The following is a 20,699-nucleotide window of genomic DNA, read 5'->3' as shown; positions in this document are numbered from 1 at the left end:
ACCTATAGCTGTGACAGACTTTATTTACTCACCTCCTGCACTTATTACAGATGCACAAGTCATGGACTCACAAGGCTGCATGCACCTCACAAAACTGCATCAAAACCTTAAAAACGGTCGAAAAGGGACTCAGATGCTGAGGCTACAAAACAGCAAGAGGTGGAAAACCAACCCAATGATGCTTGAAAGGAAAGGTGGCCCTGAGCAGCAAAATCTAATGTTTACAAATATGAGAACACTAATCAGGAAACAGTAGTTAAGAAAATATCTTCATACAAAACTTTTGAAAACCACAACTTGTTTCCAAAATGCTTCATTTTGTTTTGACACGTCTGTTTCTTTTATTTACATATTATTATTATTACATTTTACTTTGTAAAAGTTTAAGTCAGTTTTCGGGTATTTTCCAAGATATTTTTTCATTAAATTGGACCAATCAGGGCCACCACAGAAAGAAAGGCTGAAGATGACCTAATGCTGCTGCTGTTCTTCATCTAAGAAAACTTTAGAGCTTGGGTCAAACAATGCTCACAGAACTAAGGAAATATTTACAAAGTCCTTATACATTTGTCTCCCCAAAGGGGGAAAAAGCAGACGTTCTACTGTTTCCTGTTATCCCAACAGTCTGCTACTTTTATGCAGATGAATTGTTTTCTCTTCAGATGCGATTAGAGTAAACCCAGGAAAAGATGGAGCGTCGCTCCACTTGAAGACAAATGATAAATGACCCGCACATGTATAGCGTCTTTTGGAATCAGAGGACTCCAAAGCGCTTCAAGCACAATCTCACACTGATGGTGATGAGCTACCATGTAGCCACAGCTGCCCTGGGGCCAGGGCCGTTGCTAGCTATTTTGGTGCCCTAAGCACAAAGGCTTTGTGGTGCTCCCCCCCCCCCCCCCCCCCACACACAGAAAAAACAACACAATAACACAGTATGTGCAAGCACTTCGCCTTAAATTATCTTTAATTCTCTTGTATGCACAAACTGCTTATTACTTTCCAAAAAGTAGGATTGATATTTAGGGTGAGGAGCTCGGACATTCGGGAGGGACTCGGAGTAGAACCGCTGCTCCTCCGGATCGAAAGGAGCCAGTTGAGGTGGTTTGGGCATCTGGTCAGGATGCCTCCTGGACGCCTCCCCGGGGAGGTGTTTGGGGCATGTCCTGCCGGCAGAAGGCCCCCGGGTCGACCCAGGACACGTTGGAGAGGTTACATCTCCAATCTGGTCCGGGAACGCCTTGGGGTCCTGCCGGAGGAGCTGGTGGACAAGGCCGGGGAGAGGACGGCCTGGAGCTCCCTAGTTGGGATGCTGCCCCCGCGACCCGGATAAGCGGAGGAAGACGAGACGAGGATTGATATTTAGTGTGTGCGTGTGTGTGTGTGGGGGGGGGGGGGTCATTTTGCCTTGGCCCCCAAAATGTCTTGAAACAGCTCTGGGTGTGTGACTGAGTTTTGAAGGTGATCTGAATTGTATCAAATGTATAAATATGACATGTGTGTAACTTATTGTTTTATACAGGTAGAAACACGTAGTGGAGATGAATCTACCTACATTTTACTTTTCAACACTTGTTTTCTTGTTTTTATTTAACTATTTTCCTGTCCTGTCTGTCTCTCATCTTCCTGCATCTCCTCTAAACTCTCCAGAAAATCTGCTGCCTGGATTCTTACTTTTTCACCTCATCAGTAACTTTTGAGCAGATCAAAGGGATCTCCTGACCGCAAAGCGGAGTGCGCGTTTCGATGCTGCTGAGGTGAAATCACCGCAGCACAGGTGATGAGCTCCGCAGTAGCAGAGCGCTTCAGGCACAAATGACAGAAAGTAGAGAACATGTGCGGACATGAACGATCGTGTGTTAACTATAGTTTTTTGGTTGCGCCGCTTTGAGAATGGACCGTGCGCTGGATGCAGCTGCCTGGAGCGCTGCGCACCAACGATCAGCGCTGTGCAGCTGTCTGTGCTCTCTGCTCAAGAGTCCATAAATGATGTAATATAGGTAGAAAACGTTTTTCCGGCTCCCCTGGATGTGTAGGATATACAGCTCCCCCATAATTCGATCCCTGCTCCTGGATGAAAAGCCGGACATTTTCATCAATACAAGAACCAGCAGTCCGGACGCCGCGGACAGAGTGAAAAGTGGACACGGTCCATCTTCTTTCCTTTTTGTATTGTTTTCTCTCTGTAAACATGCTGTTAACTTGCTTTGCACATCTTCTAATTGAAATCTGTCTTTATATTACTTTTTTATAAGCTTGCGTTTGGTGCCCCTTCCCCGGCGTGGCGCCCTACGCGCTGTGTGCGTGTGCGGAGCGCCGGCGCTGCCTGGGGCACAGACAGAGGCGAGGCCACCGTACAGGTACCACTAGTCCCTCCCACCACTACCAGGAACGACCGCTGGGTGTACTTTCATCATTAGTCTAATTCACACATTTGACTCAGCCAGCCAATACTAAAGCTAATGCGCAATGAATGTCTTGTTTCCATGGTAACACTTAAGCTCAAACTACAAAACACACATTTTTGCTTCATTAGTAAAATGACTTCTGAACTTCTACGTTCACGAGTCCAATCCCCCAAACTTCATGTTTGAACATCTCAGCCCTCCAGAAGGAAGAGTGATGATGGGGAAGAAATAAATATTTCATTTTATTGTTTAACCATTCATACCAGACCCATGCATGTTTGTATTTAAATTTAAAAATCTTTTGAAAAATACTAATGAAACAATTGTAGAGAAAAAAAGGACATTCTGTTTGCTGGACCAAACCAGATGATAAGGTCAAGGGTCGGCTCATAACACCGAGTTATCACACCGGCGGGATTACACCAAAGAAAATAATGAGTATGATGCCAGCGCAGAACCGTCGGTTGTCCTCACTCCTTTAGGTAAAACCTGCGGTGTAAAGAGGAAGGATGGTAGCTCTGGATGAGACGACAGTATGGCGGCGTGGCGTTCGTCTTCGGTGACTCCTCTCTAGAAGAAGCGACCAGAGTACTGCCTCACACTGGTGGGGAGAAAAAAGAAAGCATGTGACCAGGAGCACGAGTCAGCATCTTCCGTCACAGACGTGTTTAATGAGAAGATCTTTGTAAAAAGGCCGCAGAGAAACAGGACGATACAACAGAGGCCTGCTACGCCAGTTTGTGATGAACAAAGGAAGTGAACAGAAAAGTTATTCTGGTTTTATTACGGATTCATCTTCCAAATAAGCGATAAACATGTCAAACTAGCAGAAACGTCCCTAAATGTGTTTCAGAAGCCCAAATCTGTCAGGTACTCGTTTTCCAGAATCACAGCTTAACGTTTTAGAAGTGGAAGAATTACTGAACTGTAGCTTCATATTTAAAAGAAGAAACAAAGAAATGATTTGCATCCATATAGCTGATGACGATGATGATGAGAGCAAAAGAGGCTCCTCAGCCTTGATGATGATGATGATGATGATGTTTATGGGAAAGCACGTGCCTGTTCTGCAGTAAGTACTGGGCATTCTGGATCTGGTCCTGTGTTCCTGTGATGGTGATGATGCGGTCCTCAGAGCCCTCTAGTGGCTCATCAATCTTGATGGATGCCCCAGACTCGTGGCGGATCTGCTTGATCCTCTGGCCGCCCTTACCGATGATGGATCCCGCCAGCTGTAGGAAAATCGCCACATTGATCCAGAGAAAATGAATCCAGCAGTCCCAGTTAAAACATCTTACAGCAAGAGTCAAGTTTAACTCACATCTTTTGGGATGGTAACCTGTGTTGTGATGACCGGGCCTCCGAGGTCCCCGTATGACCCTCTGCCCCCTGAGCAGTGTACAACAACAGCAGTTGAGGGGAATCGGTCGTTGAGACACACGATAGAAATAAAACAATCCCTTCAGGTTAGGAAACAAAACTCTGGGACAGCAGCGATCCATCCCAACTCACCAGAGTGAAAGCGCTCCCAGGAAGAGCTGTGTTCTTGGTGGGAGGGAGGAGGGGAGGGGGCAAAAAGAACAGCAAAGTGAAAAATGAAAAAAACACCACAAGCTGTGACTAATTATTATATAATTCCATTTTTATTAGAAATGTCCCAGGTTTTTACTAATCACTCCATATTTTACTAAACTACGTGTTACAGTAGCTGTGTCCCCATGTGCGGTTTAAGAAATACAGTTTTATAAAAGGATCTTACAACTATCAGCACTGAAGGTCGGTGTCACAGACATGAAGCTCGGTTCAACTGCATTTAGAAACGCTCATCAGCCAAATCTAGACCGTTTTAGGACACACGTTGGAACTACGGTGAAATCCTCACTAATCCAAAAGAAGGTAAAAACAAACCAGCTCCAGTGATGGACTACTGCTTCGCCTCTTTAGCCTGCTCAGATCCCTGCTGTTGTTTAACAACCGCCAGAGGTGTGGCCAAGTCACCGTAAGTCACAAGTCTTTCCAGTCAAGTCCAAGTCAAAGACAACCAAGTCCAAGTAGAGTCCAAAGTCAATGATGTGGAAGTCCAAGTCCTTAACTTTTAATTTTCCCATCATCTGTCCAACTTTTATTTAATGACGATAAAAATAAATAACTTCCAGAAATAAAGCTTCTTAAAGTTTCATTTTTTACTCAAACAGCAGGAAGTGCAACTGAAACAGATTATGAACAAAGTGCTGCAACATTTAGCAGGAAATCAAACCCAGAACGAAGAATGATTCATGGTTTTTGTCCATGTCGTGCCTCTTTTGTGCTAAAATATCAAATATGCTCAGGTCATCATCAAGTCAACAGATGCAAGTCGATTCATGTCGCAAGTCTTTATAGATTTTATCAAGTCAAGACATAAGTCATTAAAAATAATGACTCGAGTCCAAGTCATGTGACTCGAGTCCACATCTCTGACAGCTGGGTTTAAAGGTGAGCTTTTACAGACAAGAACAGCTTTTCCAGCAGCACGTTGTAGACTGAAGATTGTGAAAAGACTCTAAAGAGAAGTGACGACATTTACGACAAACAAAAACTGTTCAATTTCGAAGTAGCACTTCTTCTAAAAAATGCCTGCTCCCACCCTGGGCTGCTTTACGGCAGCAACTATTTTCCTGCCACGGTGTTATTTCATGGACATAAATCCTGAAAATGCACAAGTCTTGTGCTTTACGTCCGTGTGAAGGACAACAAACATTTTATAAAGTATTCTTCATTGGTTATTAAATCTATTGACTAAGCACATTAGAACAGTAGAAAGTTCTTACAGAAAAACCACACCTACCATATCCACTTCCACTCTGCATTTTGGGATCAAAAGGGAGAAAAAAAACAAGAGAATTAGTTTTAATATGAACTCAGAGCTTTAAGAGCATCCAGACTTTTATCTCAGTAAGTTGATGTATTCGTTTTAGACACTTCAGAGATTTTATTTAACCTTACACGGGATAAAACTTCACCATTAGTTTAATGTATTAATCTTAGTCTGAAGTATCAACAGGTCGACGTCCAAGCAATTTATGATCCAGCTGTTGCCCACCACACTTTTGATCAAACGGTTTGTAGATAAACGTGATCTTTAACATCAGTTCTAGCCAGTTGGGACTGACCAATAGCGAGGGACCTGTGGTTTACCTGAAGGACATAAAAAAGTCCAATCTGTTCATCTGACAAGCTGCAACACAAACCTTGACTTTATTGTAATAAAGCATTTAACGAGCTGTTAAAGTAAGTAGAACTGTAAAGAGTGATGTCAGAGCTGTCATCACATCTCGTTTCACCCTCGGTGGTCGCATCTGCCGAGCACAAAGCTGAAACGGTTTACTTGCAGCTAAAACCGGCAGAGAGCTCCTTCAGGAACCACTGGTTTCAGCTCAACTTCATATGCTAGCTTTGCTGGATCTCTGTTCTACGTACTCAGCTGCTGCGTGGTAACCACGGAGACAACTGTTGCCAGGCAACAACAGGTCTACAAGAGTGTGCATACACAGTGAAAACGGAGCCTCTGTGCTGTCGTACACTCAGAAGGAAACAATCGTATCGTGTGAAAAACAAATGTTCCACAAACAGGACTGAGCCTTAGAGCTTCAGCTGCCGACACTCACCATGCTGTCATAACGGTCGCCTCCTCGACTTCTTCTGTCACTACGGACCAAAGAGAAGAATTACCTTGGGAATCTGAAGCAATTATCTGGAATAATTTCAGATTTTCTGCTAATAAGACCATCAGAAAGGAAATGAAAAAGTCTTTCTCACCTTGGTCTGTCGTTCATGCTGCTGTGATAGTTGCCATGTGAAAACCTGTCTCCCCTGCAAATAATCAGACACAAGAAAAGTACAAATAAAATCTCCATTTTTGGATTTTAAAATGGGTGTCACCATTTTTAAATTTAAGTTCATTTAAGTTCAGTTTCACTTCATAAAATAAGAAAAGAAAATTAAATGACATGATCTGTCAAAGCAGCCAAAACAATCCAATGACCACATGTTGGTTGACACTTGCCCTCCCCGTGGTGGAGGAGGAGGGGGAAGAGGCAAGTTACGAGCTCGGCTCCCCCCTCTACTTCTGCTGAGCGGTGGTGGAGGACACCGACGGGGGCTCACGTCATCATAGTCCCTTCTGGAGGGGGGCAAAGGCCTGCTGCTACGCACGGGGGGTAGGCATTCAAAACCACCACGCACACGAACAGGGAACCCCCCCATGGGTCGTCTGCTCCTGTCCTCGAACATCACAGTGAAGCCTCCGTAGTCGTAGGTCTCATCGTAGAAGTTGGGATCGTAAGGCTGAGCGCGACCTTTAACTGGTGCCTGAAAAATAAAAACAACTCAACTAAAAATACGACTCAAGTTACAGAAGACTAAAGCTAAAACACTCTCTCCGCCGAGTACTGTGCCACACACCAGGAGAGCAAATTCACCTCTGACACCAGCTCCAAGATAACTTTTATACATTCAACGACACATTCCGGTTTTCCTCCCACCAGAACAACTCTGTCGGTGGAGTGTGGACAGCATTCCTGAAACAACTTGATGGTGGTCTGTGTGTTCTAAAACAAAAAAGCATGACTGTCTTCAGACCTGTGGTCCCTTCGACTCTGCACCACCCATAAAACACAAATATCATTTTAGCTCTTAGTCTGGAGGATCAGAATATCTTACCTCTCTCAGTTCCTTTATCTTGGCGCCTTTCACCCCGATGATGCCACCAGCCAAGCTCTGATGGATCAGCAGGCGAAGCTCACACTCAAAATCAGTTCCACTATAATGTTGGTACTGTGGAGATTTAAGGTGGCAATTGGCATTAGACTAGGCTAGCAACGTTAAAAGCTGTACGCCGTGTGCAGAAATCTAAATATTTGCTATAATTTGTGAGGACTGAATCATGGATTTTATGCAATGAATGAATTATGGAGCAACTCTGTCTACCACTGGCTGGTTGGCCTCATACATCACATTAAACTCTGTTGGGGCTCAAAAAGACCCAGTGATCCCATAACCCCATAATAAAGCCCTAGAATAGAAAAACGGGTTTGCCCCACCCACTCGGCCAGGACATGAATATTAAATTAGCTGCATGCCGATTAGCCAATTTACCCCAAGGGCTGCATGACCCTGCCTAAGGCTAGAAACGTGTGCAGCTGTGTACAGGATCCAAACTACCCAACAGGCAAACCATGGATCTATCCAAATGTGAGCTCTGACATCATCCGTTGTTGTTGTCTTCCTGTCCTACAAGAACCTACAAGGACATTAGCGGTAGCTCGCCATCAATGTCTATGTTTTGCAGATGAAGTGGGTTGGGACATGCAACTTTAAGGGGAGTGTCTACATGAACTAGAGCCCTGATGATGTGTTATCACAGCTTTGCTTGGACTGAACCGACAAATTTGTCTGTGTTGTCCGGGGGGGGGGGGGGGGGGGGGGGGGGGGGGGTTTGCTGTGTGCGACTCCACTCCCGAGCTGATGGAGATGTATAATCAGGCTTTAGACATTATTGTGTACTTCTGAGTGGATAGACAAAAGTATTTGCAGTGTCTTAAGATGTGATTGTATACTTGATTGGCATTTATCATTGGAATAACAAGAATCATAACTTTCTATTGCTATGAATTTATAAAGAGTGTTGCACTGAAGACACTGATTTGACCTGGAACTATTTTATGTCCCTTCTCAGACTAAGAAGCACAACAAAACTTTAGCTTTTAAAAGTCATCAGTGAAAGTCTCAAGCTATCATCCATGTAGGGCTGGGCGATACGACCTAAAAACTAAATCTCCCGATACAATTTTTTTAATTCGATTTACAATTTTTTTCCGATTCTCTCGTCCCTTCAATTATTAAGAATAGCAATAAGTACAAATGGAAGGCACCGTGAAGCCAATTTAGTTTTTTATTTAATCACAAGCAAGACAAATGTAACCCTCATTTCTGAGATGAATAAGGAATAAATGAAGACCCTCTTGGAATAAAAGTGCCACGCTCCACGTTCGTCGCAGCAAACCCAAACCAGTTCCAAACAACGGATGACTTCATTCCATTCTTAGGAACAAACTTCCCACTCTCACCGTGGAGTCGCTTGCGGTTGCTGTTTCGTGTGTGTGCTGTGACGTTGTTGTCGCGGTTATGTGAAACTAACGCTATGGAAGCTCCGGGAGGCCAAAATGGCGCTATTACTAGGGCTGTCGCGGTAACCGCAAAAATGAAATATCGCAATATGAAGAAGCCCACCGCGCTGCATCATGGGCCACCGCGATTACTGAACTTGGTTCAACTCAATGATGCATGTTGAGAAGGATGGCTGCACTGGTATCAAAACGAAACGTTACTTCGCTCCTTTGGGAGCGCTTTGGTTTTCAGTACGTCAGCTGCTGCGCAGCCAGAGTCCTTGGCCGAGACGGAGCTGCCACCAGCGGCAAAAAATAAATAAATAATAAACGCTCGGAGACCTGCTGAAGTCCCGGACAAGCACTGCTTCTGCAACCGTCCCGAAGAGAGTTTGAGCCGAGCTGGAGCTCACTCGCTACCTGCAGGAGGAATGCATCCACCCTAAAGAAACCCCCCTGACATGGTGGAGCAACAACCGGGAGAGATTCCCTTTGCTCGCCAGAGTCGCACGCAAGTTGAGTTCGGAAGCGAGCGGGGCCGGACCGGAGGGGAGCGGAGGTAGTGGAATTTGGGGTAAGTGCAATGAGCGCACCATCCGAGAGGGTTTTCAGTGTTGCTGGAAATGTTGCCCCCCCTCTCAGATCCTCTCTCAAAGCGTAGTTAACATGCTGGTTTTCCTTGTGGGTAACAAGGACGTGACCGAGCTATAAAGCACCGTCATTCGTGTGTGTGAAAGTGAAATGATAGTGCCCCACCCCCCGGCGCGCGCGCGCCCGGTACATGCAATTTTTTATGCTTGATTTTAAACAACTAAACAAAATGGGGACTTGTTTCTTATTTGTTAGACGCTGCAGCCAAATTTGCATTTAAAAGTTTAACCTTCTCCTGAATTTTGTTGTTTTTAAGTTCAGTCGGACTCCGACTGTCGGACAAACAAACGTTACTGCATTCTGTGTTGTTACTGCCCTTTGATCTGCATTCAGTAAAGCGTTATAAAAGAAGGCACGGCAATTTTTAACCTTTTTTAAATGTGTAAACATTATGTTTAGATAGTACTGCAATAAAAAAAAGGACTGCAATAATATTGCACACCGCAATATTAAGCCACCCTGAATCACCGCAGGGGGAATTCCTCAACCGCGACATCCCTAGCTATTACATAAAAATTCTATTTTTTTTTTGTTTTCACCTAAAACAAAAAATTCGAAACAATTCATTTAATCGATTTATCGCCCCGACCTACATCCATGGTTGATGCATTTGTCCAATCCCCCCAACCTGATTACACACCAGTGCAGTGTGTTGTTAGATGACATCACAAACACAAAAAGATATGAAAGAGTAAGACATGGAAGTGTTACTAGGTGTATCAATAATGGGTTTCACCCCCATGTGAGCAGGAACCCAGAACAGCTCACCTCCTCCAGCGTTGGTATTATTTTCAGCAGGATCTCTCCAATGGTGTCGACACCGGCGCTCACACTGAGGATCCTATAAGGAATCATTTTGGCCAAAAGGAAGTAAGGAATTACAAAACAGACATGGAGCAGAACAGCGAGCAAAATCTGATGAAAATTTGATGAGAAACAGTCCAGCAAACAGTTACAAACAGATTTGTGAAAAGTTTCTAAGTAAAAATGGAGAAACTAAGACTGCTGCATCTTTTGCTACATTATTACTTTCCCCTTACACTACTCTGACTATAAATAAGCAGGAGACATGCACTGAATCCAATTTTACTCTCACATAAAGAGTAGCCTCGGGAGGATGCACAGATTGAAAAACAGCTTAAAACGAGAAACTGGCCACACAGATGTGGAGGGGGGAGGAAGACTAGAAGAGCAGGAAAGTCCTTCTGTAACCATCCTGCCACCAGCAGGTTGGGGGGAAGGAAAGGTAACAGCCTAAATAAACAGCTCGCCATGACAACTGCACCACCAGCTCACCTTCTCACTGTGACCAGAGGGGTTGGGAAGGAGATGGGGAAGAAGGGGGAGAAGAGTGCAAGAGCGCCAAGGTGACAGGAGATGAAGTGGGCAGTAGAAAAAAAACAGTAACAGCAGAGGGGTCGGGGAAGGGGAGAGGAAATGCAAGTGGTTATCAAGTGCTTATTGGGACAGAATAGGAGCAGGTTGGGGGGGGGGGGCTATGAAAAGTTTGGCAAGCAGACCTGATCTGATGTAACCTGAGAGAAATTCTACAGGGGGGTGGGGTGCAGCATAATGAAACCAAGAGACAACATTAATGAAGAGACAGAGCAAGAGGGACGGAGCCAGAGCTCTCTCTCAGCGATCATGGACAAGTCATGGTGAGAAGGGGGGGGGGGGGGGGGTTAGAGGAGGAGGGGAGGGGTGGAGGTCAGGGGAGGGGAGGGGCTGATAAGAGCAAGAAACTGCTGCATCGCTACATATAGAATACCAACACTTGGTGATTTTCTGCATAAATATTTAACAACAGAAAAGTTCAACTTAAGAGAAATGCTAAAAATGGACAGAAAAAAAATCAAGGAACAATACACGTGTCTTACAGCTGGAGGAGTTGGGGGGGTGGGGGTACACTGTTACGCATATAAAAAGGTTGCAACAGAAGGCAGGTTATCAAAGACATGTGTTTGACTGTTCTAGTCAGGCAGTGAGGCAATAACTGGTGGGACATACCGCTCTGGGCCACTGCTGTCTGGGACTGATACACTGGCATTGTACTGCATGGGCCGAGGAGGAGGAGGAGGAGGAGGTGGTGTTGGTGGTGGTGGTGGAGGTGGAGGAGGAGGTTGGCATTGGGCAAGGGCATTCAATCACATCATGTCAAGTTAGGTGCCCAAATAAGGAAGGGCACAGTTTATGGGCAGGGCCAACCGGGAGTGTCAGGTGGGCGGGCGTTCAGGGGCGGGCGGAGGTTGGGCCAACGTCAACGTGGGCAAGGCAGGAGGGACATGTTGATCCAGTACATGGGCAACGGAGGAAGGTGGCCGAAAGTAAGAACACAAAAAAGTAAAGGAGAAGGGAAGAGGGGGAGAAGGAATACAGTTTTAATTGAATACACGCTATACTTTGTCCCAAACGTGAAATGAGAGAAACTGTGGTGAGTGAAGAAGAACAGGAAGTACGACTTGGACAGAGACAAATTTAACGAGCAGTCTGGAGCACAAAACTGTTTATTCCACCCTTATGAAAATGGACTTTTAGTCGGCTGCTGTGACAGTAAAAAAACACAGCTTCAGCACGGACAGAGGAACTAGAATAAGGTTGGAAGTCAGCAGACACTGGACTGGAAAAATAGAATCCAATAAAAGCATCTGATAAAGTGTCCTGGTCAATACGCACTAGTAATGGCACACACCTGTTCGTGTCAGGTAAATAACAGCAACAAACAAAGGGTCTGGGCCTTAAAGCAAATTTAAAGAGCTTCAACACATTAAGGTATTGCTTTGAAACTAGATTCAGTGGGTCTTTAGTCAGAAACTTGAGAATTTCACATTGGACAGCACTCTGTAGCCCTCTGCTGACCAGAAACCACATTTAACAGTTTTGTAAAATGCACCAGAAAAATGTCTTTTCGGTTGGCATCATAGTGAAGCTTGAAAATAAAATTAAGAGCGACGGCGTGGCCTATACTAGTTTGAAGGAGCTGAAGGAAGCTACAAAATCTACAAGAAAAAAACACTGATGATGACCTGGCTTTGTTGCTACTGGACTTGTACGTAATAGTCCAACGGTGTGGATATTTTTACTTTGTGGCTTATTTAGTATTAGAGGGCTTGCCTTAGCGTTAGCTCGTTGTTAATACTAGCTACAGCAGGCTGCAGCAAGCAGGGTTGTTTCAACCATTAGGAGGGAGAAGTGGGAAATGTATTAAGTGTTGCTTTAAGGTACCAAGTGAGTAGAATTATTGCCAAAAACAAATTAAAATAATTACAACAGAGCTGTTTGGTAAAAAAAAATAAAAGATCTACAAGAAATCTAACCTAAAACCTAAACGCTTTCCTTGTGTGCAGGTATACTTTAAGGCATTTTTATCTTCTTACTCACATCCGTACGCAGAGCTTTTATGTTCTTGCCACCCTTTCCAATAACAGCTCCGGCATTCTGTACAAGGGGAAAAAAAAGTTTAATCAACTAGTAGAAAAAAATGAATGGCAAAAGGGCCCGGAGTAACCCCAAAATTCCACTATCTCCGCTCCGGCACGAACTACGCAGCAAAATCGGTCCCGTTGTAGTCAATCAGAGCTATTCCACTACTGCGGCCGTTCCGCCGTCCGACAAAAATAGGATCGATTCCATTTTTGCCGGACGCCGGAGCACCTCCGCAGTCAATGGACAGAAATCACAACCGCCCAACAGGAAAGGGAGTGAGCACAACTTCCGTTATTTCACAATAAATCGATAAACAAAAGGCGTTTTTTGTTTCATATGCACAGGTTTAACAACTTTTAACAACTATCAATGGCGGCTGAACTTTAAATGCACAAAAATAAGCCATAAATAGTTTCCACTATCAAAGCAGTCACCCTTTGTTGATCCAAACACTGCTGATCTCTCAACACAAATGATGGGCAGATTAAACAGTTCATTTTGATGCTTCTCCCACACAACGGGTGTTTGGATCTAACTTCCGCGTTTATTGCTCGGACTGTATCGCAAGATTTCGAAAATCTCACGCATGCTTGTTTGCCCACCTCAGGTCTCCACACCGGAGCGGAGCCCTTGTAGAGCAGGTATAGCATAATTTGAGTTCGGAAGCGAGCGGCAGCGGAAAGCGGGGGCAGAGCGGAGCGGAGATAGTGGAATTTTGGGGTCACTTGTCTTTACTTTGCTCTGAAGCAGCATTCGCAGCTCCACCATCTCATCTGTGTTACGTGAACGTTTGAAGACCTGCTCCTCATCCAGGTCCTCGGCAGGGCGTTTACCTGGACAGAAGACAAGGCAAGTCCATTCATTTGTCACGTTACACATTTAAAACATTACAGAAATAAACAAAATGCAAACATTTTATCAGTTTTAACTAATGGAAAAAGTTTAAAAAATACAATTTGAAAAAAATATGCAAAAGAAACTGTGTCCATCAGCAGCCAATTGTAACCTGGGTGAAGTCCAGCACCAATATGTCCTCTTCCTGAATTAAAACATGGACAGATCTGCTCAGGGCCCACAGAATAGCAGTATCCTGGACGAGAGCATCCCTCAACCATCTGACTGTCCACATGCTAAGCAGCGCTGGCCAAAAATCTTTATTATTTATTTAATTCTTGAGTGAACAAAATTTGCATGAACAAATAAAAAAAAAAATTTAATCAATTCTTTTGGTCCATATGCATCAGCAACTATTAAAAACACAGATCACAAAAACTTACCATTAGTGTCCGTGTTGCTAAATGTGGTGTCTTCATCCTGCGGTTCGTCTTTCAACTCCATCGTCGTGGACCAGACTCAGGAAAAAAACTGGTTCTTTACTGGATCTACTAGAGTGAGTAGAGGAATCAGAGGGGAGGAAGGAAGGAAGTGGATTAAAACAATTACCGACACATTTTGCACAAACAAAAGCAAAATTTGATTACAAACTGCAGGATTCCAACAAATCAGTTCTTATTGTCAGACACTCATGCTGTGACTTCATCATTCGCTCACTCGCTCATCCACAGAAGTTAGATTTTTGTTTGATCAATTTTGTGCAATTTGTTGCTTACAAAATGACTCGAAATATGGAGCTGGTATTTTTCAACATGTGATTGTTTAGTTATTACTGTGGTGATTTATGATTCCGAATAACACCATCAGCTTTAATTATGATTAAAGCATAAAAATTAGCCTAGCTGTACAATGCTCATAAACTAGGGTGACCATACGTCCTTTTCTCCCCCCGACATGTCCACTTTTCACTCTGTCCGGGGCGTCCTGGGGGGTTTCGATGGGATTAGATTTGTGCCAATAGGATCAAGAAAAACACTGGAGAGCAAACAAATTTTAAGACATTGAGAGAAAAAACATTTGTTTCAAAATAAAAACTCACGATCTGAATCAGATTCTTAAAATGATCAAGAAAAACACTTTGACGGTCAAACAAAAATTAATAAATTGACGGAACAAAAATATTGACTAAAGGAAAAAATCATGTTTCAAAAGTAAAACTTACTATCTGAATCAACTTCTTAAAATGAGTAACAAAGTATGTTTCCTTGTTCTGTTTGCCTCTATGTGTTTTTGTTATCAGTTTCCTTAGTTTCGTTCTCGCTGCTCACAGCTTTGCTCTCACTACCAGATTTGCACTTACACTGTCTGGCTTTCTCCTTTGCAATCCCTGAGTTTTTGGTTGCAATTCTGACACAACCCTTTCGGGTGGGCGGGACTTCTGAGAAGTCCTCTCCCATAGGACAGTGGTTTCTCTTGAGTGACAGTTCAGTGACCCGGAAGTGATGTATCCTACAAGACATTTTTTTTCCCACCTCGGTAGGGATGGGTACCTTTGACATTTGAATCGATCCGGTACTAATTCCCGGTACCTACGAATCGATACCGGTACTTAACGGTACCAATTTTCGATACTTTTGAGTGTTTATTATTTTAATTCTCTTTTATAATTAAATATATATTTTTCTCAATATATAACAATATTTGATAAATATCACAATAAATAACATATAACTGTTTGTATTTTAACATTGCCCTTGTAGTTTTATAAGCTGATAATTAAACTGAAGCAAACATCTTTACTGTGAACTAAATTTACTGTGTCTTCATTCCTTTTGCCATCCTTTTTCATTTGATTTTTCCTACTGGGAAGTTAGAATTTCCGAGGAGAAAGCGAACGCACCATTAGCTGATAACAATGGTGGCAATGGAAGCTAACATATCAAGCTAACAATATCTTAAACAGTTTATTTAGCTGCAGGAGCAGATTAAAACGATGCCTCACACTTAGATCGTCACTGGTTTCGTCTTCACCCGTCACATTTAGTAAAGTGAAGCCAAACTTTAGAGCGCGTTCATGTTGTTCTAGTCGGAAATTCGGAGTTCCGAGGAGAAAGCGAACGCACCATTAGCGAAACGGAAGCTAATATATCAAGCTAATTATATTTACCTACCGGAGCAGATTAAGATGAGGATGTCTCACTTAGATCGTTGTCGCTGGTTTCTTCATCCAGTTACCCATCACATTTAGTGAAGTGGACCCAAGCTTTAGCGTGCGTTCTCTCTACCATGCTGCTCTGTTTACAACTGGTTCACAGCAAGCGACGACAAAACGCTCCTGCGCATGCGCAGCTGTCTTGGCAAGTTCTCGTTAGGATGGACGGGTACCGAAACGAGGCACCGTTTGAAATGACGTGAATCGGTGTGCGGTCGATACTATGGAATTCGGTCGGTACCTTAAAAAGTACCGAATTCGGTACCCATCCCTACACCTCGGTCAACAACATGAATTTTGAGCCCCAAACACATTATTTCTGCTGTCTGTCGTGTCTACTGAGGATCTAAAGTGAGTATTGATAATATATTTTATCTTTTCTTAGTTAATCTGTAAGTTAAGCCACTTTTTAAGTTGGTTTTAACTAGACGTTAGCTCACTAGCTAGCTGCTAAGCAAGCCATTGTGCTAGCCTCAGGACAATGGTCTATTGTTCCAGAGAGACGTATTAAAAACTCATCTTAACATATTCATTACTGGTTTCATGGAATAAATTATTGTAGTTTATGTAAATAAGTTTGCTAATTTTTCAGGAACCTGTGGAACATCAGACTTTGCAGCTACTGGAGCTAACCTGTGTACTGCTAACTTGCTACAGAAGAAGCAGCAGAAAGCTGAGCTAACAGGCTGTTTTGCAGGTAAACACTCTTTTAGTGGAACTGCAGGATTTTTGTGGTATAACTCAGACAGACAGTGCTTCTATGGGTTGTCTGTGGAGACAACCCATAGAAGCACTGATTTGATCTCATTTCAGAGAAAAATAGAACAGGTCAGATGCACCTAATAAATAAAAATACTAACAAACTCAGGAATCTTTCTTTGCTTCACTGTTCTGGTGCTGAGAATATCACTAATGCGGATCAAAGGAGATACACAGATGAATGCACCTCTTATTATTTGGAGACTACATTTACTGCAGCTGGCAGAGGCAGAGATTTTTTCTATTGATAAACGGAATTTACAGAATCATTTTAAATTTTAATAGGGGAAGACTGCAGGAGGGAGCGGTAAAATACAGGGGGTCCCCAGCAAAAACAAGAAACTATGAGTCTGATGAAACCCGCTGGTTTTCCATCAGGCAGTCACGGGGCAGCTCCAACGACCCAGTGGCTGTGCTGGGTCAATGTTATCGAGCTCAGTCCGGCTCGGCCGTGAACGAGCCGAGGTGACGTCGTGCTCTGCTTAAGAAGAGGTGTTATTTTCCCGCTTCAGAAGAAGCGTCCGTGTTTAATGCTTTCTCCGAGGCATGTCACGTCGCTAAGTTGTTAGCGCCGCGCGCTAACACGTCAATAGTGCAGTGTAGCCTGCTGGAAGTTTTAAGGGTTCAGATGAAAACACCCGACCTCTCAGGCTGCTCACACATGGATCTTAAGTTGTCGCTGTTGCACTCACGCCGTAATACAGTATTAGATGCGGTTAAAGTCAGACACGAAAAAATAAATAAATTTTACATGAATAAGTGATGCTTAGCCTGGTGGGGGGAGGTGAACCTGGCCTAATAAGCACTGGTGGAAACCCTGTCAAGATCGTCAACACTCATTTATCTTAATGCTATTGAAACATGTAAACCAAAAAGCATTATATCCACTGCTACCTTTCTAATTTTAAATTCAGTAACTTATGCTGTAACTTCACCTTGCCCTGCCTGCTCCTTGCTGCCCGCCGGCTGTGATCACAAGCGACAACATAGTAATTCCTGCTGCTTCTTCGGGAAACAGCACAAAAAAAATAAATAAAGAAAAAACTTGGGATCTTGTAGGCGTGGCGGTGGGATTTCAGCCGTGGCGGGCCGCCACGGCTACGCCTATGTAAGGGAAACCCTGTCCCCATCAAAGCGTGTGTTCTGCGCATGCTCTGTTCGCAAGGAATCTTGGTCTTTTGAGTAGCGAGACGTCTTGTATGCGCCAGAACACCGGAAGTAAACAACAAGTTGGGAGCAACATGGCGAGTCGCGGCACAGCACCACACTTTTGGAGTGACGAGGAAACTAAAGCGCAAACAAACGCGGTCGCTATCTCTTCCGAACTGGGAAACATGTTGTTTTCACGGATACCGGAACAAGAAGAACCGGAAATGACGCATATTGCGTCTGGACGTAGTCCATACATCCTGACGCTACCCCAACGTCCGCATTTAAATCGGGTTATGCAAGTTAGGGGTAACTCTTTCTATTTATGCTTGTAAACGGGTTATTCTGATCAACTCAGAAACCCGAATACCGACCTTAACCCGATCATAACCCGGATATTGGCTGCATGTAAACGTAGTCATAGATGAGGTGAAAAAGTAAGAATCCAGGCAGCAGTTTTTCTGGAGAGTTTAGAGGAGATGCAAGAAGATGAGGACAGGGCAATAGTCAGATAAAAACAAGAAAACAAAGCTTGAAAGTAAAATGTAGGTAATTTATCTCCACTACAAGTTTTTATCTGTATAAAACATGTAGTATTTATACATCTGATACAATTCAGATCACCTTCAAAACTCAGTCACACACCCAGGGCTGTTTCAAGGCATTCTGCCCCCCCCCCCCCCCCCTCACTGGGTTCCCCCAGAAGCCTCTGTGTAATTCCTACCCTGCCCAGGTGTATTAATTGTACAGTTCTTATAAAAACACTTCAGACATCACTGACATGTTCTAATATTGTCCGACAAAAACAAATTTGTCGGACATGCCGTCTCATCTGCTTCTTTTCTAAAATTGCAATAATCTGTCAGTAACAAAACCATTTGAAAGTCGCTATTTGTGGATTCTCTGAAAGTTTCCACGGAGTTCATGACAAACTTTTTTTTCTCATTGATCCTATCGTCTAATCTCACAGCTGAAACAAGCATTCTTAATAATCTGCGCACATGAAGCTTACCGATGCTGTAGTAAAACGAAAGGTATAATAATTTCTTATTAATAAAACACTGTTGCAGCACTAAAGCAGCATAAATTTTTGATTTTGCAATAAGTATGCAAAATATTTACATATGAATTGTTTTAGAGCCTTTATGCTGACAGAATCTGATATTAATTTTACCTCTTCACCTGAAAAAAGGGTCCTAACGTGGTTTGTGAGGTTTTGCCATAGTGTGATGTCATCAGTCGACACAGATCTCCTGTCCTCTTTTTTGGACATGAAAATATGGTCACCCTACATAAACCGTTTTAACTTGCAACGCACCAGTGCACGAAGTACAACTAAGGCTAAGTTTCTTTAACCAGTTTAGTTTCCAATGATGTTCCTCGGGGTTGTCTGTTTTTAGATCTTTCTCTAATATAAACAGACCAGATTTTAATCTATGGCTGAATAAAAGCTTCTGCAGAACTTGACAGCATGCTGATGGGGTTATTTAACCACGGAGAAAAGTGGATTAGCGTAAACATAACAACTAAAAACAGACAGGAGCGGACTGGACACATGACAGAGACCTTGGACTTCAGAGGGCCTGTGCTTGCACTGCCCACCGCTGCTTGCTGCGCACACAGGCTACATTCTCTCCTGCTGGCATCACTCCTGAACCCACTGGCCTGGCTAAACATCAAAGGAGATGCTAGTAAACGCCTACATGCATAGCTAATGAATCAATAGTACAATTTTAGCCCACGTGAGTTTTACGAGAGCAGCCTCGGCCAACTCGTGTTTGCATTGGTGCACAGTAAGACAGCACAGCATGTCAACAACGCGTTTTGTTTCTTTTTATCTTTATTAAAATTAACTGTGAAACTGCGCAGCTCAGAGGGAAAATGCGTTCATCTCCCACAGTACAAACAAAGGTTAGATAGCGGTGTTGACATTACTTTTTCTATGCTAACAGTCCTGCTATGCTAGTGTCGCGAGGTGTCTACCCGTTTATGTCCATGGCGCGTTACGATGACAAACGACAGAGCAGCCCAACAACTCACCTGTCTACAGAGCGGTCTGGATTCGCTCACCTCTGAAAGCAAAAAAGCGAAATGACGCAACAGTACAAGCCGAATAAAAATTATGTAATGGATGAAAAAAATACCTGCAGAAGAGTCCACGTTCACCACAGTGCTCGGCAGTCGCCTCGCCCTGAAAATGTTCTGCTCGAGGATGAGCTCGATTTGTTGACTATTTTCTGTTGGTTTCTGGTTTGTCAAGTGAAGCACAGCTGGGCGGGTCCTGGGTCCAAGACACTTAATTCCGCTAAAGGGAATTATTATACTTTAAATAGCATCGTAGAGCAATTTATCCAACGTATAATTATATTTAATGTGATTCTGATTCGTGATTAAGGCCTAAAAGCACATCTTAAAGTCAGCATCCCGAATACCCCGCCCCACTCATCGCACCGGCTAACGTATATCAATCGCTTCTGGGACGGATCATGAGCTTTACTGTCCTGAATTTTGACTTTCAGGTTAAAATTCTACAGATCAAGATATCCTTTAACCTTGAATAAAAAGAGTGATTAATGAAATCAGTAAACGGTTTTTTGATGCATTTTTATTTTCATTGCTTTTCCCTGTAATATGTAATTTTTTTTTCAGTAGTAGCTGTATTTTTGGGCAATACTACAAAGCATTTACAAGCAAAAATTAAATGTTATGCCACATGGAAATAATGGAGTTAATAATGCATAACTTGCCAAACTATAGAGAATGTAACCCTTTCACGTATACACACAAAAAATAAAATAAATAAATAAATAAATAAAAACGGTGACAGTTTTGTTTCTTTATCATTTTTCATGCATTTAGGGCAGTAAAAGTTATTATGGGGCAACAATAATAATGCAAAATTTTATTATTATTATTATTATTATTATTACTGTTACATTTTTATGTCAACATCATTTTTTTTCCAGAATGATTGTTAGGTTGTCTTTCAATTAAGCTCAATGCATTAAGATATGGGACTAAAATGTGTCCTACTAGTTGACCTGCCATTCTAGTAATATTTCAAATCAAGAAAAACTTTCTGCTTAAAAAATTAGACCTGAGGGCCATGGAAGTTAC

At 43.1% G+C, this 20,699-nt stretch overlaps 2 protein-coding genes across 9 annotated transcripts in view; both read right to left on the bottom strand.

Moving 5' to 3' along the window:
• LOC107373312 (homeodomain-interacting protein kinase 4-like) overlaps window positions 1-20,699 on the bottom strand; it is a 745,746-nt gene that overhangs the window by 365,654 nt on the left and 359,393 nt on the right. The window lies entirely within an intron of this gene.
• hnrpkl (heterogeneous nuclear ribonucleoprotein K, like) lies at window positions 4-20,268 on the bottom strand. Of its 8 annotated transcripts, XM_054744462.2 has the most exons (18): window positions 19,727-20,268; window positions 19,623-19,654; window positions 14,398-14,497; window positions 13,906-14,013; window positions 13,364-13,461; window positions 12,584-12,640; window positions 11,213-11,256; window positions 9,974-10,046; window positions 7,110-7,223; window positions 6,869-6,997; window positions 6,454-6,758; window positions 6,207-6,260; window positions 6,056-6,095; window positions 5,236-5,251; window positions 3,921-3,953; window positions 3,730-3,797; window positions 3,471-3,640; window positions 4-3,009 (listed from the first exon to the last, which is right to left on the bottom strand). In XM_054744462.2, the coding sequence occupies exons 4-18, from the start codon at window positions 13,964-13,966 to the stop codon at window positions 2,979-2,981; spliced, it is 1,293 nt and encodes a 430-aa protein (XP_054600437.2). In that variant the 5' UTR covers window positions 13,967-14,013; window positions 14,398-14,497; window positions 19,623-19,654; window positions 19,727-20,268; the 3' UTR covers window positions 4-2,978. The 8 variants fall into 8 exon arrangements, with proteins under 8 accessions (XP_054600437.2, XP_015798447.3, XP_015798448.3 ...); XM_015942961.3 differs by lacking the exon at window positions 14,398-14,497; XM_015942962.3 differs by lacking the exon at window positions 14,398-14,497 and having other exon boundaries at window positions 13,906-14,010.

The sequence above is a fragment of the Nothobranchius furzeri genome, chromosome 6 (genome assembly GCF_043380555.1).
Source record: "Nothobranchius furzeri strain GRZ-AD chromosome 6, NfurGRZ-RIMD1, whole genome shotgun sequence".
Classification (NCBI taxonomy): Eukaryota; Metazoa; Chordata; class Actinopteri; order Cyprinodontiformes; family Nothobranchiidae; genus Nothobranchius; species Nothobranchius furzeri.
The sequence above is the reverse complement of the archived record's forward strand: the minus strand, read 5'-3'. Positions and strand labels throughout refer to the sequence as shown.